The sequence below is a fragment of the Cetorhinus maximus genome, chromosome 1 (genome assembly GCF_964194155.1).
Source record: "Cetorhinus maximus chromosome 1, sCetMax3.hap1.1, whole genome shotgun sequence".
Classification (NCBI taxonomy): Eukaryota; Metazoa; Chordata; class Chondrichthyes; order Lamniformes; family Cetorhinidae; genus Cetorhinus; species Cetorhinus maximus.
This window is the reverse complement of record NC_135879.1, coordinates 28,588,371-28,612,079: the sequence shown is the minus strand read 5'-3', so window position 1 is coordinate 28,612,079 and position 23,709 is coordinate 28,588,371. Positions and strand designations below refer to the sequence as shown.

General features: G+C 40.0%; 1 protein-coding gene across 1 annotated transcript; it reads right to left on the bottom strand.

Annotated features, from left to right (window-relative positions):
- Positions 1–22: 22 nt before the first annotated feature.
- On the bottom strand, positions 23–23,092 carry elmod2 (ELMO/CED-12 domain containing 2). Its single transcript, XM_078539098.1, has 9 exons — positions 22,980–23,092; positions 18,733–18,880; positions 17,275–17,303; positions 16,121–16,218; positions 10,340–10,469; positions 9,401–9,534; positions 7,734–7,802; positions 5,618–5,751; positions 23–2,191 (listed from the first exon to the last, which is right to left on the bottom strand). Exons 2-9 carry the CDS (start codon positions 18,875–18,877, stop codon positions 2,040–2,042), a joined length of 891 nt encoding a protein of 296 aa, XP_078395224.1. The 5' UTR covers positions 18,878–18,880; positions 22,980–23,092; the 3' UTR covers positions 23–2,039.
- Positions 23,093–23,709: the final 617 nt, after the last annotated feature.

The window sequence follows — 23,709 nt, the reverse complement described above, 5'->3', positions numbered from 1 at the left end:
AATACATATAAGATACACTTAGTTGTTGCAGTTATACTATTTATTTCAGCAAAGTTCATAAAATAAAGCATCATCTCCCCCCACCCCTCTCGCCCCCATTCTTAAATGGAAAGCCAACCAGTAGAAATCTATATAAACTTCAAATATCATAGCATATTTTTTTGAAAAAAATTCCATCCAACAAACTTATCAACGTTCAGCTATGAATGTTTTATCCAAAATAATCACCAGCAATAAATATAAAACTTTCCACTGCCGATCATACAATAAGGGATCCTCTGTAAAAAGCAGGAACGGTGCACGGGAAAACATGACCTCCTCTGCTTTCCTGAGTGAGATGAGGCTCATTTTTCCTTACGCCTCTTCAAATACTGCACTGACCATAACACTAATTTTGGAATTTTTCAATAATCTTTCTTTAAAAAATATTTTTCATTTTTTGGTAGAATTAATTTTACATTATGGAAAATGATGGGAGACATTAAATGTTAATGTGCCAGTTAATATACATTTCACACAGTTTAAACAAAAGCACTCAAAAATTAAGGGTGCATACCTCAAAAGGGTCTCAGCTCAATTGTACCAGCAAGATTGTCAACAATTTGAACTTACTAATAAGCTCCATGTGATTCATAGACTGTGGTGTTTTTGTGGGAAGATTGTTTTGTAATGTAATCACTAAAAAATAACAGTGATAAAATCAATAATATATTTGCATAATACACTACAAGGGTTTTTTTGAAAACAAGTCAGACTATTAAATACATCAATTGCTACTTTAGAACTTTTTGGTATTTACTGTAGTCAGATTAAAACAAATCAGTGCTGGAAAATTTAGCTTTGCATCACACACAGGCATTAACTTATCAACAATGTTAAATGCATGGAATGCCCTGGTGAAATTTGCTGAGCCACCTGTCACTCTCCAACACCATGATGTATATCATCATGAATTATAGACTTATGAAAGTAGGCTCCACAACAGTAATCTCAAAGTTCAAATGACATTCAGATGTAGCTAAGCCACTGAAACTTTGCTCTCACAATTGGTGACATTACAGTCTTGTAATAACTCCTATGTAAGCCCAATTTGCTATTTGACTGCAGTAAATTAAAAAAGGCAGAATGACCATGCAACGCAAACACTACTTTAAAATTTCATAATGTTCATGAAACTGCATGGCCTAAGTTTTTCGCTCGTCGGGCACACGATCGATGAGCCCGGGGGCGGACAGGAAACAGGGCCCCGACCATGATTTCACGCTAGCTGGCCAATTAATGGTCAGCCAGCATGAAACATGTGCTGAGAAAGGCTCAGCACTGCTGGTGCGGGCGGGAAGAGGGCGGGCGCCAACGTCACCGCGGGTGCTGGTGAGCACTTCCAGTGAGCTCCCTGAAAGCAGACAGCTGCCTCAGGGAACTGCAGATCTCTACAGAATAAACAAAACAAAAATGCCGCAAAATATGTCCATGCAGCACGATCAAGCACCTGAAAGCATACCTCATTCAAAAACCAGTCCCCAGATATCTTTTTATTTTTTATTACCCCGCGGAAGTTTCATCCTGCTCTGGATCGAGGTTTGAGCAAAAATGGAAAGACCGCCTAGCTGATGGGCCCATCCGCCAACCGTAAAATTAGCAGCAGCAATAACAAAGACAAACTAAAAAAGTTTTTGAAGGAATAAATTCAAGTTATGTTTCATGTGTGCTCCAAAGGGAAAACTGAAAATCTCTCAAATCAAATTTATGTACATTTCAAATGGTTCCTCCATAATGAAGTACCATTTCAATTACTGCTTTATGGATATCACTCTAAATAAATGATCCATATCTATGCTATCAAACACAAGGCAACCTGAAACAATTTGATGGTATATTTATGTTGAAAAATGAATCCATCCTGAATTTCAGTCACAATGTTATTAATAGGTTCCAATTTACAAGTAAAAACTCAATTGAAAATCATGGATCCACTGCATAAACTCACATCTTCCAATTAATTCCAAGTGCGACATCATAGGTTTCATGCAGTTTATTGTCTATTTATTGAAGTTCAGTTTAAGCACTGTTTTGGGATCTTGTAATAGCTGTTTTATCTTTTCATGAAATTGTTCTCTGTAGTGGTTGAATTCCATGATGCTGGATGGTCCCTCCTTGAACCAGAATTGATCAAACTCATACATTAGGTAACCTAAAGCAAGATGGAAACTATTATTCACAAAGTCTGGCTGCATCATATAATGCTTCTCTTCCACCTGAACATTTACTACAACTTAAAAATCTGTATGTTCTAACTAATCGTCTGTAGTAATCTGCCTAGAAATCTGTACAAATCTCTGTTGCTATATTAAAATGTGTTACCTGCATTCAGCATTTGAAATACAAGAGGACAGATTAAGTGAAACAATGGTTTAAGAAACCCTGTGCAGGCATTAAAGGGAATTCAAGCTTTAAACAAGATTTATCACTGGGAATGGAGGAAGAATGCAATTTTGAGTCAGTTACCAGATTACAACAGCAACTTGCATTTATATAGTCTCTATGATGCAAAATGTCCTTAAGCACTACATACTAGAAAGTGTCATAAGCAAACAGTGTTTTAAACTACTACAGTGTTGGTATCATTTTTGGAATACATACAAATCAACCTGTACATACTATGTTCAAATAAAATCTCTGATCCAAGAGGATCTCCAAAATAGTTGGAGCAATAATATTGTAATGTATATTCCTAAATAATTAGGTTACTTTTTTTTCCACATTTAAAAGATACAAAACTGCACATCAATTTCAGTTAGGAATGCGCTAATGACTCCCAAATAATGTTTATGCAAATACTGAACATATTTCATAATAAATAATGAACACAATCCATTAAATTAATAGCAATGCTCAAACTGCATAGACAGCTAAACAAAAGTGGGAAAAAAACTTTACTTTATGACAATGCTAAAGTTGGTGATTAATCTGCAATGTTGCTTCTGCTGTAATTTTTTTACTAATAGATGCTCACTTCAGCTGTAGTGAAGGACTGAAGAATGACAGGTGGACTGAAGGGAAGTATTTCATTAATTTGCCAACCCAAGTTCTTTAGTATAGAATGTATTTTAATCTTTGAGACTTCTTTTTAAAAAAATATTCGTTCTTGGAAGAGTGCCAGTGGCAAGGCCAGCATTTATTGCCCATTCCTTATTGCCCTTGAGAAGGTGGTGGTAGACAACCTTCTTGAACCTCTGCAGTCCATGTGGTATAGGTACTCACGGTGCTTCTATTTTCCCTGTAGGAGGTTGATACAGTTGAGTGGCTTCTTATGCTATTTCAGAGGATAGTTGCTGTGGATCTGGAGTCACATGTAGGCCAGACAGGGTAAGGGCGGGAGATTTCCTCCCCTAAAAGGTCTTTCATGAATTAGATGAGCTTTTATGACAATTTTGTAATTTCTTGATCATTCTTAAATGAGACTAGCATTTTATTCCAGATTTATTCATTAATTGAATTTAGATCCCCAGTTGCTGTGAAGAGGTTTGAACTCATGTTTCTGAAGCATTAGGGCCTCTGGAGTCCAATAACATTACCACTATGCTACCAACCTATGATGTTATTGCAATATTATAGACTCCAAAAATGATGAAACATCCATTTTTATGTACAAACAGTCTAAGTTTAGTTAACTTGAAGTTTCTGTGATGTCAAAATGCATGTTCAGAATGAGACAATGCATTTCCTGTGCTTTGCCAGAAAGATGGCTTCAATCACATCTGGAAATATAGCCACTTAAAAGTGCTGCATTTCACAAAGAAATAAAAGAGCATAATCTGCAGATATTTTTTCAATTTATTCAGTCTCCCAAATATTGGCAAAATAAGAGCGAGTCAATTTTTCAAAATTGCATGATGGTTAATTTAAGCCTGCCGAGTTCAAGGCTATTCCTAGGATTTCTGTCTGCAATTTCCTATGCAGTAATTTACCAGTCTCAGTGATTTGATTTCATGAAAATGATCCAGATCAGGGTTAGGGTGAATTGACTATTATTCTGCTAATGGAGAAAAACCAAAGTATAATGTGCAAACTACAAGGAATTTGGAAACAAAAATATTCAGTTATGCACCTTCCACTACGGTGCGTAGTGAGGTATCAAAAGCATAGATTCTCAATACACTTGTCAAATGCACTAAGAAAGGAATATACTGCAGACACATGCTTTACAATAGGGATAGAGAGGTGTTGCAACAGTCAGTCATGATACATTACCATAGGAATAAAGATATTCTGTAACAGGCAGTCAGATATATTACTACAGCGTATAGGGATATGCTGTGTCATGACTCACTGGGGATAGTGCGCTGCAACATAAAGCCCCACTGCTCCTCGAGCTGCGACAAACGTGAAAGAGATTGATCAACCCACCTAATTGTTTAATTTAGGTTAACAGAATAAAATAGTAAACTTAAGTAAATAACTGTTTACTGAACAAATTGCCTTTAATCGTGGCAAAAGAAAGAAATATAAACTGCTAATTTCTAACTCTATAACCTAAACACTACCCCTTCTTAAATCGCTATACACAAACACAAGACACAGAAGACACACAAAAACATGGATTTTAAGGGTGGGATAGAACAGTTCAATAACACCAATCCCAGAGTACAGGATTCAATGGGTTGATTTTGATTGATGTCTTCCAAATTCCTTTCAGCTCTTTGTTGATGACACGAGGTGGTGGTCTTCCAGCACTTTCAGTCTTTAGTTCACTGGTTGAGCACTTGCCTTTCGATGTCTCTAACAGTGATTTTCTCCTTTGTCTCTTGACACTCCTCCTACCTTACTCTTACTGTCTCTGTCATCCTCCATTAATCCTAACACCTGGCATACTTGATCTTTACCATCATCTTCCCTGTGATGATATTGCTTCAGCATGTTTATGTGATATAACTGTTTCTTCTTTCTACACTCAGGAGTATCTATCAGACAAGTCACTTTAATAACTCTCCACCTTCGAGTTTCACCTCGACCCTCAGTACCTTCCTTGACAGGAGTTTTCAGAGAGATATGAGGAGAAAAAGCCAGCTAGCTATTATTGCAGAATTACTGGAATCTGACACACAGGAGCAAAAGCTTTCAAGTCGTTTTCCTTTTCAGGCTAGGAGCTATTCTGCTGCACTGTTCTCACACAAACCCTGGTCAGCAGCCAATTAAAACACTGTTGCCAGGCGGTTCCCCAGTAGACCAGACTCCTCCTCGGCACCATCCTGTCTTTCATGGCACATTCTGTTCTAGGACAGCAACATTGTATATATCCCTCACACTGTTCCAGTAGACATGCCCTTCAAACTGCAGCCATTGTAATTTTAATCCACAGTCCGACAGAAATAACAAGATATGTTCTTTACAGCTGCAACTGTCAGATATGTTACTATTGCTAGAAATTAACTTTTTATGCGCCTGACTTAGATTGACAACAGGGAATAATTTAATTTCAAGCAGTTCGTACCAAACTAGAGATGTGACATTGATAACTATGAAAATAATCACAGTAACTTTTCAGCAAAAGCAATATATTCTGCACTACTGAGGAGCAAGCATTAAACTGTGTAAAGAAACATCTTAAAACACTTACAATAAAACTGATGAAAATGATGCAACTGTGGAACTCCAGGAACCAGGTTGCAAAAATGAGCCTTTAGTAAGCCACTCTTCATCATACTGTAAGCCATTTCAGTGAGATTTATTCCAACTATAGCATAGGAATATCTGAAATCGGGAACACAACATAACATAGCTTTTGCTGTCAAACTGATTGAAATATCATGACTATGTTCTAAAACTAAAAATAATTTTAATTTTTGAAACAATTTATTGCAGATGCAATATACAATAAAACAAACCACATTCTGCACAAAAAGAATCGAATAGGGCTATTTTCTATCTAACCATTAAGAGATTTTTGATGTTCTGATAAAAAGGTCATCAGCCTGAGACCTTAACTGTTTTTCTCTCCACAGATGCTGCCAGGGCAGCTGAGCACTTTCAGCAATTTGTTTTTATTTTATATTATAAAATAGATTTTTAATCTTAGTTTTACTAGCATATTTCCTTGTTTTGGGGACTTTATATCAATTTTCCACTCTCATCCTGAGTGTCTCTGTTTGCACATATTGGCACACACTGGTTAATAAAATAATTTAAGATCTATTTTTCTCTCCCAAGTTCTTTACAGTTGAATCATTCTGCTTTTTTGGTTTATTTAATTAAAACAGTTAAATCACAATAAATGGAAATGCCTATTGCTTGACACCTTGAATGTGACTTAATCACACCCAATGTCCAAATTGAATGATAAATTTAAGGCAAGGATCCACACCCAAAATGTGATGACTATCCAATGACTAGAAGCAAGTTGTAATTGCAAGGTCTCATTCTTTTCCTTTAAAATTATAGTGTCCATTCTGGTTTTCGCTTAAAATACATACTAAAAAGGACTTCATAAAATCATACTTACTTTTAAAAGTGAGGTTGTTAAAAAATTTGCTTACAGCTCAGTTAAAGTTTTGTAAGAAAACAGTGCTGCTAGTTTTCATTTAAGATTTGTCCCGGAGCCAAGATCTCTCACTATACTTTTATGAAATATATATACGGCTACTTCCTAAAATTTTAAAAACTGGACAAAGACTTTAAAAAGGCTGAAGCTATGTCTGCCTGTAACCCCGAACAAAGGGAATGTTCGACAATATCGGAGCTTTTGATGCCTCGTTTTCTCTGAAGAGATGCTAATGACTCCTGTGGTTGCAGAGATCAAATTCAAAGGGAATTATGCAAAGGCCATCTACAATTCCTAAGCCAGGCCCAGCCAACAGAGATGACCAGTCTGCTAGGACAAAGAACCCTGCAACTTTCAAATTATTAATTGTTGAACATTAACAACCTCAAGAATCTAGATAAAGGAATGTACATCCTTTGTCAAAGCCAAAGTGGGGAGAGTGGGAAAACCAGTTATCCTGTCTTGCTGTACTGCCACTCAATCTACCATCTTCCATCCAGCAAGCAGCAGCTCAGAACCAGAGCTTCGTTCAGGTTTAAATGCCTGGCCCATCTACACTGTTTCTACTGGAACTTATGTACTAGCGTTTACATGACTAATTCATTTCAATGTGCCTATCTCATCATGGAAGTCATATTTACTGGAAAAGTTAATTAACCAGCATCAGTCTTCAACCTGCAGACCCCTGTGAAAGAATACACCATTGGATTTTGATTCTGGACTCACATGGAACAATCAGTCTTGGCTCTGTGGTCTTTAACTTGTAATGCTTTCTTTCTCTTTTCCTCTTTTATTGTGTGAACGCACCGGGGGCTAGCTCCTCCTCCTACGTCTTGAGTAAGAGAATAAACTACCTGAGTTTAACCAATCGCAAGTTTGCTGTGGGGTTATTAACAAAACTCAGGTCACACCAAACTGAGGGGTTGGGAAATACGCCACTGCTTATAAAAGGGGGGAATTCAAAATTAAAACCTCTTTCTATTTAGGGGTGGAGAGAGGAGAAATCAGGGCTGTTTAAATTAAACCCCCTCCTGTCTGTAACACATAATGTTTAGACTGAACTTCCTTTGAAAGTGAAACTTTCAACAGGTCTTAAAAGGTGCTATCATGCCCAACTAAAGAGTCAACACATTTTTGATAGCCTTTCCCTTGTAAAATGATTGAGATGGTGTAAAAACAACATGCATTCACTTACCCTATTTTGGGGTGATTTGAATGTGAAAGAACCTTGCGAGCTGTTTCTGTGTAGTGATCCCCAAAGTACCTAAAAATTTTAACGATAACAAATTAAAAATTACACATGCCATTCACAATCAAGTTTAGCTTCTCTTCTTTCTTCTATGAAGCAAAGCACCTTGTATCTCCTAAGAGTTAGCACAAGGAAAAATCAATTTTAATTCCTTTTTGATGCAGAACAAATCTGATGAAGCTTTGCTTTCCCAGGTTTATCAAAGGCAATCAATGTACCAGAACTTTTTAATAACACTGTAGATGTACAGGAAGTTAAATAATTCTAACAATAAGAATGCTACCCCTTGCCTCTCATGAATGAAATATTTGCCTTGCCATTTGTCAGCTCAGCAGGAGCTTTGCTTGGAGCACCCGTCCACGCAAAAAGAAAATCCAACCAATTAAGTCTTTTGCCATTAAATAAAATTGATTAAGAGATCAATAAATGTACTCTAAATTAACATATCAATTCACTGCACCAGCCTTACACAATGTGATATTTAGAAACACATATGCCTCAACTTTTACAAGGTCCTCATCTGTGGTCTCATGCCTCCCAAAACCCCAGGATTAAAATAGTGGCTTGTGCGAGTGCAGCACCAATGGGAGAGCCTGTACCCGGTCCCATTTTAACCTCACCCATACTCAGCTCGTCATGTACAGAAGTCTAACATTAGGGCTATAATGATTGTTTAATTATTAAAGGAAAAATTAAGGGTTTTAAACAGAAGAGATTTCTAGATAAAAATAATCAGATCAGGTGACTGTTGAAACGGACAGACTATCAGTCTTCCTGTTCACCAGGTTCCAAGATCTCCATAGCAGACCAATTTTTTCAATAGGTGTTAAAACATAAATTACAGATCAGCATGTTAAGGTGGAAGGGGCTACTTTTTTTAAAAAATTCATTCATGGGATGTGAGCATCACTATGTAGGTCAGCATTTATTGCCCATCCCTAATTGCCCTTGAGAAGGCGGTGGTGAGCTGCCTTCGAGAACTGCTGCTGTCCATGTAGTGTAGGTACACCCACAGTGCTGTTAGGAGGGAGTTCCAGGATTTTGACTTAGCGACAGCGAAGGAACGGCAATGTGCTTCCAAGTCAAGATGGCAAGTGGTTGGAGGGGAACTTCCAAGTGGTGGCGTTCCCATGTATCTGCTGCCCTTGTTCTTCTAGATAGTAGTGGCTTTGGAAGGTGCTATCTAAGGAGGCTTGGTGAGTTCCTGCAATGCATCTTGTGGATGGTACACACTGCTGCCACTGTTCATCGGTGCGGAGGAACTGAATGTTTGTGGATGGGGTGTGAATTAAGCCTTCTGCTTTGCCTTGGATGGTTAGATTGTCTGACACTTATGTGGCATGAATGTTACTTGCCACTTGTCAGCCCAAGCCTGGATATTGCACAGGTCTTGCTGCATTTGGACATGGACTGCTTCAGTATCGGAGGAGTCGTGAATGGTGCTGAACATTGTGCGATCAGACAACATCTCCACTTCTGACCTTATGATGGAAGGAAGGTCATTGATGAAACAGCTAAAGATGGTTTGGCCTAGGACACTACCCTGAGGAACTCCCGCAGTGTTTAAATTATTTGGGGTTACTTATATACTATACAAAGATACAAGAACTTACACTAGATTGTGTAACCCCAGCATTCCCATGCCTCTGAAGTCAGTTTTAGGATCATCACCTTGAAACCCAATGTCACCCCATTGTTTGGTGATTCTTGACTCCAGGCGTACATGAGGCATCAACAAACTCCACAGCTAAAAGTCACAGAAGAAATAAATAAACAGTAAATGTGACAATACACTGAACAAGAAAACTATAAGTGAAAAAATTCTTAGCACAAATTTTAATTATTGAAGAAAAAAATGGAGGGATCCATAAAGAATTGCTTCTGTTTCAAGGCTTATTACTTATGGCTGACAACAGAACAGTTCCAGAGAGACACTTATTTGCTCAATCACACCTGGCTACAACCAAGTTTTGTTTACACTCGTTAACGTTTAACACTTCAGTTAAATAAAATTACCACTTTTCATCCAAGCTGATTCTTTATGCTCACAAGGGGAAAAAAAAGATTGCGAAGATAAAAAGTCACTCACTGATAAGAACATGCTCACAAAATAAAGGAGGCATGCTTCTCTTAAACTGGTTTCTAATGGGTACTTTATATCAATGCACTGCCAGCAAAAAAACATGGGAAATGATTCCATCCTTTACTTTGCACCCAGTGGAATAATTTTTGGAGCAGTGCACAATATAGCCTTTGCACATAAAATGTCCCCCTCAGCAGGCGAAATGCAGGTTCTTTCAATTCAGCAAAACAGGAGAGAAATAGGTAGCAGCTCACAATGGACAGACCACAACTTCAGGATTTCTGCATTAACCTCACTTGCACTAAATCCTGAAGTTGTGGTCAGATTCAGAGGAGTTATGTTATTCAGAGATGTTATAAAAAGATCAATGCAACTGATTTTATCCATTACCTTCACAAAAGAAATCCCTAAGTATTGTAGTCTTGCAAGGTCCGGGTAAATGGTGGGACTAAAAATACGATAAACATACCTTCATTAGCATATTTTCATGTTGCTTGTTTGAAGAATCAAATGGCTGCTTCCGTAGGTTTTCTACTTCGGCAAAGAGCTTTTTAAACCCAGAGATTTGAAGCAAGCAAGCCTGTAAATCTGACTTGAACCTAAGGAAAAATATACATCCATAAAGGAATTGTCAGCCTTTTTTTAAATGCCATTTTCCATAAGATCTTGTGTAATTTCAAGTAATCCAAGTAATTTCACAACTGGAATTGAAAGAGAAACAAAATCAGATAAATTAATCTTTTTATAGCAGACTGGAATTTGCAGGCTTTTTGATGGTAAACTGTCTATGTTCACTGTTATTATCCTTCTATGCCTGACTGCAGCTTCAGGATTTAGCACAAGATTAACAATGGAAAGTCTGAAGTTGGGGTTTGTCATTCACTGCACCGCCATAGCAGTGAAAGCCCCCCGGCTTCCCTCCCTCCCAAACCAACCAAAAGAACTGGCATCAGCGAAATCAATTGATCTGGCAAGAATTTCTCTTTTTCTGCTCTCATTGCTTTTTTAGAAGCACCGTGAAAAGTCAAGCCTTGTTCAATGAGTTTTTAAACAGTAATTTTAAAATATATACACATTCTCACGGGGTGTGGGTATCACTGGCTAGGCCAGCATTTATTGCCTATCCCTAATTGCCCTTGAGAAGGTGGTGGTGAGTTGCTTTCTTGAACCACTGCTGTCCATGTGGTGTAGGTACACCCACAGTGCTGTTTGGAAGGGAATTGCAGGGTTTTGACCCAGTGACAGTGAAGGAACAGCGATATAGTTCCAAGTCAGGATGGTGTGTGGTTTGGAGGGGAAATTGCAGGTGGTGGTGCTCCCATGCATCTGCTGCCTTTGTCCTTCTAGGTGGCTGAGTTTGTGGGTTTGGAAGGTGTTGTCAAAGGAGCTTTGGTGAACTCCTGCAGTGCATCTTGTAGATGGTACACACTGCTGCCACTGTGTATCGTTGTGAAGGGACTGAATGTTGAAGGTGGTGGTTGGGGTTCAAATCAAGCAGGCTGTTTTTCCTGGATGCTGTCAAGCTTGAGCGTTGTTGGAGCTGCACTCATCCCGGCAAATGGAGAATATTCCATCGCACTCCTCATTTGTGCCATGTAAACGGCGGACATGCTTTGGGGAGTCAGGTGGTGAGTTACTCACTGCAGAATTCTCAGCCTCTAACCTGATCTTTTAGCCACAGTATTTATACGGCTAGTCCAGTTGAGTTTCTGTTCAATGGTAACTCCCAGGATGTTGATAGTGGGGGGATTCAGTGATGGTAATACAACTGAATGTCAAGGGGAGATGGCTAAATTCTCTCTTGTTGGAGATGGTCATTGCCTGGCACTTGTGTGGTGCAAATGTAACTTGTCACTTATCAGCCCAAGCCTGAATGTTGTCCAGATCTTGCTGCATTTAGGCACAGACTCTTCAGTATCTGAGGAGTTGCGAATGGTACTGAACACTACGCAATCATCAGCGAACATCCCCACTTCTGACCTTATGGTGCTGGTAAGGTCATTGATGAAACAGTTGAATATGGCTGGGCCTAGGACATACCCTGAGGAACTCCTGTAGTGATGTCCTGGGACTGAAGTGATTGACTTCCAACATCCACAGCCATCTCCCATTGTGTTAGGTATGGCTCCAACCAACAGAGAGTTTTGCCCCAATTCCCACTGTCTCTAGTTTTGGTAGGGCTCCTTGATGCCACACTCAGTCAAACGTTGCCTTGATGTCAAGAACAGTCACTCTCAGCTCTTTTGCCCATGTTTAGACCAAGACTGTAATGAGGTCAACAGCTGAGTGGCCCTGGCTGAACCCAAACTGAGCATCAGCGAGCAAGTTATTTCTGACTAAGTGCTGCTTCCATCACTTTGCCGATGATAGAGTGTAGGCTGATGGGCCGGTAATTGGCTTGGTTGGAATTGCCCTGCTTTTTATATACAGGACATACCTGGGCAATTTTCCATATTGTTGGGTAGATGCCAGAGTTGTTGCTGTATTGGAATAGCTTGACTAGGGGCACAGCTACTTCTGGAACACAAGTCTTCATTATCATTGCCAGAATGTTGTCAGGGCCCATAGCCTTTGCAGTATCCAGCGCCTTCAGCCGTTTCTTGATATCACGTGGAGTGAATCGAATTAGCTGAAGACTGGCATCTGGGAACCTCCAGAGGAGGAAGCGATGGATCATCCACTTGGCACTTCTGGCTGAAGATTGTTGCAAATGCTTCAGTCTTCTCTTTTGCACTTATGTGCTGCACTCCTTCATCATTGGGGATGGGGATATTTGTGGAGCCTCCTCCTTCAGCGAGTTGTTTAATTGTTCACCAGCATTCACTGAATATGGCAGGACTGCAGAGCTTAGATCTGATCAGTTGGTTCAGGGATCATTTAGCTCTGTGTATTACATGCTGCTTACGCTGTTTGGCACGCAAGTAGGCCTGTGCAGTAGCTTCAGCAAGTTGACACCTCATTTTTAGGTATGCCTGGTTCTGCGCCTGGCATGCACTCCTGCACTCTTCATTGAACCAGGGTTGAACCCCGGCTTGATGGAATGCTAGAGTGGGATTATGCTGGGTCACGAGCTTACAGGTTGTGGTTGCATACAGTTCTGCTGCTGATGGCTCATAACACCTCATGGATTCCCAGTTTTGAGTTGCTAGATTTGCTCAAAATCTATCCCATTTAATATGGTGGTAGTGGCACACAACACAAATGGAGGGTATCCTCAATGTGAAGATGGGACTTTGCCTCCACAAGGACTGTGCTGTGGTCACTCCAATCAATACTGTCATGGACAGATGTAACTTCAACAGGTAAATTGGTGAGGGTGGGATCAAGTAGGTTATTCCCTTTTATTGGCTCCCTAACCAACCTCCGAAGGCCCAGTCTAGCAGCTGTGTCCTTTAGGATGTGAGTAATAACTACTGCTGAACAACCAATCTAGCCCTGAATAATATGTGGACTGTTGTTAAAAGTCTCCATTACATTTAATCGCCATATCTTTTTGAATTAAATTTTAAGCAATTATGAAAATTTAAGGGTTTTCATATTTCAACTTCTACCTTCACACTATACATATGCACCAATCTTAATTTTTCTGTGTAAAATTTCTAAAGTGTGATTTGATTTTAGTGCTTTTAATTTCCTGGTTGGCTGTCTGCAAGAATTCTTTAATTTGATTGGCTGTTTGGACAGTTTGATGACATCACTACCGCTTGACTCTGGGAATCCCCATTAAACACTACAATCAATTGCACGTTGAGATGGGCAAAGTTCTCACCACAGAGATTATTAGATCTTTCAGCATGGATTTCTTCAAGGTCAGCGGTGAGTGTCCATACTTGGGCCCAGTATCTAGTCATCATTCTAATGAATCTGCACTCCAAGGCCAGTATATGCTTCCTGAAGTGTAATGCCCTGAACTGAACTCAGTGCTACAGATGGAATCTAACCAGAGCTATATGTAACTGTAACATAACCTCTACTCCATTATTTTCAGCCCACTCAAGATAAAAGTCAACATGGTATTCACCTTTTTAATTATATTTTAGACCTGCAAACCTGCTAAAAATCTTTATTCCTCCATGGTTTCTAGCTTCTCGCTATTTAGTTAATAGGCTGATCTATATTTCTTAGGTCCCAACTGGATGACCTCACATTTCCCTACATTAAACTCCATCACTACAGTTTTTCCGAATTACTTAATCTATCAATATCCCATTGCAACTTTCTGCTCCCATCTACACTACTTACTGTGCCCACTAACTCAGTGCTATCAGCAAACTTGAATATTTATGCTCTCTTCATTCTAAGTCATGTACAAATATAGTGAAGAGCTGAAGCCCCAGTACAGATCCCTGGGAAGCACTGATAGCAACATTTCATCAATTTGAGTGCAAACTCATTATCCTTATCCTCAGTCTCCCACTTGATAAGTAATTTCCTACTCATGGCAATAGGTTAACTTCTAGTCCATACACTCTCAATTTTGTTAACAATCAATGATGTGGAACCTTTTCGAGTGGCTTCTGGAAGTCCATATCAATGGCACCCATAAATGTTCCATATCTGCAACGTTACCTCCTCAAATAAAATTTAACTAGGTTTGTTAGACATGACTTTCCCTTTACAAGTCCATGTTGTCTCTCTTCAATCAGTTCATACTTGTCCAAGTACTCGGTCACCCTGTCCCTAATTACAGATTCCAGTAACTTTCCCACAACAGATGTTAGACTAATAGGCCTTTAATTTCCCAGTGACTCACCCTCTAATTGTATCTCTATGTGGAGAAGTCCTTGAACCTCCTGAAAAAGCTACGGTTAGGTCAATAACTCAGCATTGTTCATGAGTATTCCAAGATACCATATGCCTGCCCACATTTTTCCCCGTCAAATGCTATAAATAGAGATGATCCCGAAGAACTGGTGCTCTTTGTTCTCCACCCAGCTGACAATGAAGAAAGTTACCAGGCAGTACAGGAACCACCACACTCCATTATGTTCATCTGTATTGTCTAAAATTAAGAGTCTGAATTCAAAGTGTGTTTGAACATATTGGAGCTCATTAGCTGCAACAATAGCTGGTTACCACACTAACATTAACTTTCTTCACAGTTAAATGAAGACACACTGGCGGAGCACTGATTTTAAAACATCTGAAATTGAAATGGTGGTGGTGAAACTCCTCAGAAAGCAACATGATTCAGGTAAGTAGACATATTATTAACATTTTCAGCCCATTGTTATTTTTAGCTTAGGTATGTCAGGGTTCATTAGAATAAGGTTTACTTCATAATGGGTTTCATAATAAAATTTGAGTGTCAAAGTTTACTTCATTCTAATTCAGGTTTTAATCTGAAGTATCATCTTTTCAGGTCTGTGGTAATGGTAGGAGCACTATAATTGTCTCTGGTGCCTCTGTGTTGGAGAGGGAAGACTGGTCACATTTCTCATTGCTATCCAGTGACACGTGCAGTGTTAGGATGTAAGGCAAGCTGCTCTGTAATGCTCCCATGATCAAATGAACTACTAGTAGTCACCAACTAGGTTCATATAATGAACAGCCACTTTGTTAAGATACAGAGGGTGATCAGCGTCCATGGGTCTGTACCTCAAAGAATCCATTCCTTTTATAAAAAGAAGAGATGGCTAGTAGGAAACTGGTAGAAAAAGGAGAGCGATAAAGCTTTGGGAGTAAATGCAACATATGCTCTGTTGCTGAGCTACATGTTTTGTGTTAAGTTAGTCAACCTTTAGTGAGGGGACTGCAATGCAGCAATTCAGAAAATCAAGGACAGACATGATTCCCACTCCTGATTCCCAGCCAGTGACTACTGCTGGAAAATATGCATATCGATACTGTCTAGACTCATGTATGAAACAAATGCTGGGAAAAGTCAGGTCAGGTAGCAACTGTGAGGAGAGAAACACTGTTAACGCTGCTCTCAAAAAGGTCACCAACGTGAAACCTTAACTCTCTCTCCACAGATGCAGCCTGAGCTGCTGAGTACTACAGAAGTTTCTGATTATGTTTCAGATTTCCAGCATCCGCCGTATTTGTATGAAGATTGTTCACTTGGTTCAGGCACTGAAGGAAATTTTAAAAAGATACATACGTCAGTACGATTAGTAGACATTTAAAATGTTTTTCGAACATTTACATGTACAACGAACCACAGGAGACAATGAAGAGGTTAAATGGGCAGTCAATGAATTTTGAGCACATGATTTCAAACTAATTTAAGAATACCAACACAACTTACTTTGGATCTTTCTGAATGGAAACCTTTTTTATCTCCATTATGTCATGAACTCTGCTCGCCACATTCATTTCACTGACAGTCACTGATGTCTTTAAAACCTAAAACAAGAAACAATTAATGAAGACAAACATTAGTCTGCACAAAGTTAGTATAATAAGCATTGTGAATGTCTTTGGGAAAGAAATATTAAAAACATAAAAAAGTGTGAATGTGAGCAGTCGAAACATGTTCCTGTACCTGCTTTCTTATTCAATTATCTATCCCTCCCAAAAAAGGGAATGGTAAAACCCAGCAGAAAAACATTCCTCAAAGGGCAAAAGTACCAGTAAGTGCAAAGCTGTAATAGAAAATTTACTCAAATATTTTGCTCCCAGCTTCATCTTATGAATTGCTTAAAGCTAACTGATTAAATGCACTGGCCTACTGACAGGACTGCTCCAGCCTCAGTGCCTGGGTAGCTAAATTTTACTAAGGGATTATGATTACATATCCGAGTAAACATTTTTTCCTAAACGTTATCTACTTCATGACATATTGAAGTCATTAACTTTCTTATATTCAGGAGACATAGATTCTGCCCATGCTCTTCTCCCCTAACCCTTCCACGACACTCTACTGCCGTGATTGTGATTTCCGTGCTCAGAATGCATCTGTGTGTAATTTAGTGGACTGGATTACTTAGAACTTTATTTCATCTTTGACACTGGGTTTTATCTTTCTTCCTTCTGCCTACTAACACAAGTTACTCAGTTAGTAGGATTGGTCCCCCTAGTTAAGCAGGTCTTTAAGTGTGTTTCTTTAATGAAGCACATTTAGTCTTCACACTGATCATATTTTACCATCAGTGTTTCAGCTACCACATTCCAGTGTGAAGAAAAACCTTACAAAGTTTAACTTTTGAATTAAATCTAAGAGATTAGGGGGAGAGGAGAGCTGAAACCACTTACTGTTCAGATAACTATAAAGCAAAATCAATGTTCTCGTGATCCAGGCCCAGTTCGACTTGAAGTATGTTAATTCTACATTAGACCATAAGATGTAGGAGCAGAAGTAGGCCATTTGGCCCATCGAGTCTGCTCCGCCATTAGTAATTAAGAACATTGACCTGTTTTATCAAGCAGATAAAGACACACAAACAAACAAATCTCACTTACTTCAATTCTGGAGGATTCCAAAGAATGTTCTATTTAAGAAAAATGTTAAATTTAGTATTTTAAGTATTTTGACATCATTCATAGATTAAAAAAAATACTTTCAGGAAATATGTTTAAAATCAAGTGTGAATGCCAAAGAAGCATATTAAGACAAATACCAAAATTTACAGAGGCAAATTCTAATTGTTTCAAAAGATTAAAATACTTTTCATTTGAAGTTTATGGTCTTGCTTTTAGCATTAATAGCTACAAATATAGTCCCATGTATTATTTAAAAAGGGATCAGCTAATGATCTGGATAACTATGCTCCAGTCTTGCATTAACACCAGATAAAATACTATAATTATCAATAACAAGATGGTGTAGTATTAAGTGAGCTTTAAGTTAACATGTGGCTGTGGTTAAAAGGATGTTCAGTTGCACAAAGTGAAAAATAGAGTGAAGATCAGTGAAAATAATCTTTTCATTATATACAGCACTGATCATACCCAACCTAATGAATAATGTGCAGTTCTGGAATTCACAGTTGAAAAAGGTACAGAAAAAGTTCACTAAGATGAGAAGGCAGCTAAAGAACGAACTGGAACTCGGCACATGATAAAGGAGAAAACAAATGAGAAATGTCTGTTGGGTTTTTCAAATAAAAAAGGTTTGGGAATGTGGATCAGTCAGTCTATTTGTATTGGCATAAGATAAAAAAGCAAAGGGATGAGTATCAATTAAGAGGAAGTAGATTCACTGAGGATGCAATACTTTAAGAGGATTATCAATTTTCAGAATAGCTTACTGAACAAAGTTAGAGTTTACATAAAATTGAACAATGATCTTGGAAAAATATATTATTTTACTTGAATATAGGACAACATGAACCTAAATGGACCTACGGCTTCTCAGATTTTCTGTGTTTCTATTTCTTTCTCAAAATTAAATATATTTAGTCAAGAAAACTATAAAGTTAAGTTGTGTACAAAACAAGTATTGGTTAGACTTTATGGAATATTTTGTATTCTAGCTACAGCAGATGGTAAATAACATACAATTATTCACACAGCTTCTTTGTAGGAGTGACAGCATTGGAGAATGAAGCCTTTAGCAACAATAACTCAAGCCAAAATATTGCTTCATAAATGCGTAGCATCTGGCATCGACTTAACCCAATTCACATATTAAATTTAAAATGTCTGAAAACAGATTCAACACAGTTTTTCTGTTACCGATAGCCACACTCAATTCTACTCCCACTGAAAATGAGGGAAAATTATCTATTTTGATCTTATACACAACTGGTCTCTAACTATTTCAAATGTCACTCAAAAATCAAAGGAGTACAAACAGTTAGCAAGTCTCTGGATGCAAATAGTGAGCCTGGAACATCCAGGTACCATATTACTATAGGAAGTGTGCATCAGTAGATGCTTCTGCCCTACTCACAAGGAATAGCTTGCCCCGCTGCTCACCTATTTTCATAGCTCGCTCTGCTCCTTGAACAGTACTGGCACAAATACGTTGTAGTTCACATTTTCCAGTAAGCTTCCTTAAAATCCACTTCATCCAAGACCTCAAGAGAGAGCTGTACAGGTAATGCCAAATTAAACCAATCATATTCTGGTGAGACAAAAAATAAAGATGATTTCACTAAATATGATTCACGGCAGAATGGTTAACCTACTTTGAGCCTTAGAACCTTCAATGTAAAAACTATCCAGGCCTATCCGAAAAACAATTCTGCATATTACAAAACACTGCCTCCCAGTTACAGCATCTTAATCACAAACAATATCGCTAAGCAAAAATGGTGGGAATGGATATGAACTCAAATCCCAGGTGTAAAAAGATATGATACTTAGAATGCCAATTAATTGTCCTACTAATCCTTTTCACATTTAAAATTTCCATTTCATTTTATTTTTGGCTAAATTATAATCCCTACTGCAATTTTTTTTCATGAAAACAAAGAATGAAGTAACAAATTACCAGGAAATCACTACCACCCAGCTAAATGGAATTTTCTTAATTTGAACATGATCTATCTTATGTTTTCCAATTGCACAAGGTTCAGCACCATTCACGACTCCTCAGAGACTGAGGCGGTCCATGTCTAAAAGTAGCAAGACCTGGACAATATCCAGGCTTGGGCTAAGAAGTGACAAGTAACATTTGCGCCACATAAGTGCCAGGCAATAACCATATCCAACAAGAGAGAATCTAACCATCGTCCCTTGACATTCAATGGTATTACCATCACTGAATCCCCCACTATCAACATCCTGGGGGTTACCATTGACCAGAAACTGAATTGGACTAGCCATATAAGTACTGTGGCTACAAGAGCAGGTCAGAGGCTAGGAATCCTGTGACGAGTAACTCACCTCCTGACTCCCCAAAGACTATCCACCATCTACAAGGCACAAGTCAGGAGTGTGATGGAATACTCTTCACTTGCGTGGATGAGTGCAGCTCCCACAACACTCAAGAAGCTTGACACAATACAGGACAAAGCAGCCCGCTTGATTGGCACGTCATCCACAAACATTTACTCCCTCTACCACCAACGAACAGTGGCAGCAGTGTGTACCATCTACACGATGCACTGCAGGAACTCACCAAGGCTCCTTAGGCAGCATCTTCCAAACACACGACTGCTACCATCGAGAAGGACAAGGGCAGTAGATAGATGGGAACACCGCCACCTGGAAGTTCCTCTCCAATCCACTCACCATCCTGACTTGGAAATACATCGCCACTCCTTCACTGTTGCGTGGTCAAAATCCCTGGAACTCCCTCCCTAACAGCAATGTGGGTGTACCTACACCACATGGACTGCAGGAGTTCAAGGCAGCAGCTCAAGGACAATTAGGGATGGGCAATAAATGCTGGCCTAGCCAGCAAAGTCCACACCCCATGAACAAATATTAAAAAACCCCATAAATTTAAAGCAGCCCACCTTATTGGCAACGAGCATCCACAAGACTACTGAAGTCATTCAAATCTTGGATGATAATAGCAGGAAGGATGAAAGATGATACAGAAAGTTGGTTAACACACAATCCTTTTGATACCCAGCATGTAATGCTGTTATATGTTCCAACTTGTCCAATTACTAAAATTAGCTTCACTGCTCTTCAGGTGGTGAAAAAGAAAATAAATCCAAATGTATTCTCACTCCTGACCATTCTTTTATGATTGCTACTGTAAAGTACATGTTTGTCAGATAAGGCCATTTCTGATCACTTCCTTGTATCTCTCATCACTCAACGCCTTGCCAATCACTTTTTACATCTGCTTTTGAAAAGCATTCACCCCTCAAGCCACCTATAACTGCACTTTTAAACTCCGAATTATCCAGGCTCCATACTTCTGCAACTACTGAACTGTTCAATGATACACTCACCTCCACCTTAATGCATTTGTTCCTAGTAAAACCTTTGCTCTCTCCTACCCTGGTCGCCTACCCCTGGTATGGGTCTCCCAACTTCACCCCCTCAAGTCCAAGATATGCAGATTTGGCCATATATAGGGATGTAATCAATAGCACGTTGATGCTGCTTAAAAAAAAAGGTTGTGAGGAAGCTATCAGGAAAAGTTAGATAAGCAGACTCTTCAACCTCAAAAACAAATGCCTCAGACACTCAGTATAAAATAAACCCAGAACAATGCCTTCAGATGTGGCAGAGCAGTTACTTAAGGGAATACACAATTTGAACTAATGAACAGCAAATTTTGGACACATGTCAGGTGGGACCACCATAGAATGCTATTAAAGCTCAAGCAGCTTCTGTCGTTGAAGCCAGAAGACCTGACTGTAAATCTTATAATGCATGGAGCTGCAAGGGTCCCTACACATATACTAGCCAGTGAAGGTAGGCTAGTGGTAGACCGTGGTAGAGAACCCCCAGCAGTTTTCTCAACTAGGAAAGGGAGTTCATTTGACTGCACCGTTTAAAAGGTGAATTTGAGCACAGGATGAAGCCCATTAAGACATGTAAGGAAATTGTTACATGCAGCTGAGGATTTAAAAATACTGAAGGTATCATCCACATATTGGAAATATGCGAGGGATAGGAGGTTGGGTGTCACTCCATTGAAGACACATTTCTCACGGAACCCAACAAAGATGTTTGCGAGAGCTGGGCCTAGAGGGAATCCCATGGCAATGCCATCTATTTGGGCACATGTGGTGTCATTAAAGCTGAACTCAACTGTGCAAGTTGCTGAGTTCATAAGCTCAATGAACACTGATTCACACAATGATGGGGGGTGTATATCACCATGATATAGTGCTGCAACGCAAATATCTACAGCTAAAGTGGAACATTAACGAATAGGCTAGCAATGTCAAATGACATACAGTATAAAAATATTGCTTCCCCTGACAGGTATGTTCTTGCGAATTGTCCTAATGAGTGCAAGACAAAAAACTTCAACAAAAAATGTCTTTTTTTTTCCAGCAATACTCAGGACCTGACTAATTTAAGAAACACTAGATGCTGTAACAGGCAGATAGTAGGATGAGCATTCCAGATAGAAATCAAGTAGCCCGAAGGACCTTCTTCATCCAAAATTATTTCAGTCTTCAGTTAGCACCTCCACAAAATGGGAACAAACATTAGAGCGAATAAAACATTGCAATAAAGATACCTGTATGTAATCTTTAATCCACCACGTTGGCATAAAATTCCTGAGGTCTCAGCTTTTACATAAATTTACACTGAAATTCCAATATTAAAAAGGCCATTAGGGCCAACCAGTCCATGATGTTTATATATGAGCTGTCATCCTTTATTAACATGGAGTGAAAAGACCAAGCAGGGGCTGTGTTGGTCCTTCAGTCCTATATTAATAGCTTCATTTGGTGAATTACTATTTAATCATTTTAGCCAGTAACAACTTACAATGCATATCGCCATAAGGGGGAAAGCTGAGTGAAGCAAAAGTAACAACACTGAAGAACCATGTGATGATGGAGCAGCATATCCTCTGCCGCTGACTCAGCCCCACACACACTTGTAATAGCAGCAAAAGAGGAGAACGGTTTTGCTCCCATTTGCTTTGCACCATTCAAATCATATTAAATCTCTCCGGTTTAAAAGTAAACTCTTTGAAGATCTGCAACACACTCCTTGGGAGTCATACTGTCACCCGAGAGAGATGTTTGCCTATTGAACGACTGAGTCACTATTATAAAAGTTGAGGAGTCAAGTCAGCTCCTCGACCTGCCTGACCATCGTTCTGTCGCATAAACCTGCAGTGGAAGTGAACTTAGGTTCGCTTTTTTTAAAATCTGATTTAATGAACGAAACTCGGGAATAGGCTGAGGGTCAAAAAAAAAATACATTAAGAAACAAACTTTTAGCGGGAAAAGGTTTTGAAAAACAAAATGATGCAAAGTGGGTTTGGGGGTTACTCAGTGCCCAACACCCCGCCCCCCCCATCTCCATCCCGTCTGTGCAGCATGCAACCGCTGCAGGGAGAAAAGGACGAAGCCAATTGACCTGAGACCGAGTGGTCTTGGGGAAGAGTCCCATAATGGGGCAAACAGAGCGGGGATTAACCTAGCAGGTTCGGCAACAAGTGGCCGGCCGCGGCTCGGCTCCTAAATAAACTCCGGTGGCCTGATGTCAGACCCACTACCCCACACCGGCGACAGCAGCAAGCCGAAAGCCTCTAGTCCCCTACTGTGCCGAAGAGCAGGCTCTTTACTCACAGAGTGACCGCTCCAGACAAACTTCACCCGTGATGATTCACTGTCACCAGGCCAACAGCCACCGGAAACGCGTCACCACCACGCGTCCTCTGCGCGAGGGGGGGAGGGGGCGGGGCCGGGCGGGGAAATAGCTGAGGGAGGCGGGGCAGGTGGAGAGGTGGGACGGGGCAATTAGGAGGGAGGCGGGGCTGGAGGAGAGGCCGGGGCGGGCCGGGGCGGGGCAGGGGGAGCGCCGGGGGCGGGGCAAGAGGAGCGCCGGGGCAGGAGGAGACGAGGCAGTTTCGACGGGGCAGGAGGAGCGAGGGGGCGGGGCAAGAGGAGAGCTGGGGGGCGGGTCAGGAGGAGAGCGGTGGACGGGACAGGAGGGGTGGGGGAAGGAAGAGCTGGTGCGGAGTCGCAGGACCGGCGGGGCGGGGCGGGGCAGGAACAGCGAGTGGGCGGGGCATGAGGAAAGCCCCGGGGGGGCGGGGCGCGGCGTGAAATTGATTTTCCCCAAGCGGTTGCGAAAGGGACGGTTTTTCGCTTCCCTGATTGGTTCGTCCTCCATTGTCTTGATTGGCCATTCTGTCAGAACACTCTGATTGGCTAATCAGGGACTCCCATGGACGTGCTCGTATAAGGACAGTTTGAAGAGACGTCAGTGTGTACTTGCGGCCTAATAGACTTCCTCTTTGGAAGAATTCGCTTGGTAAAAAGAAATCATCTTTTACCGAACTTTGTGAAAATCGCG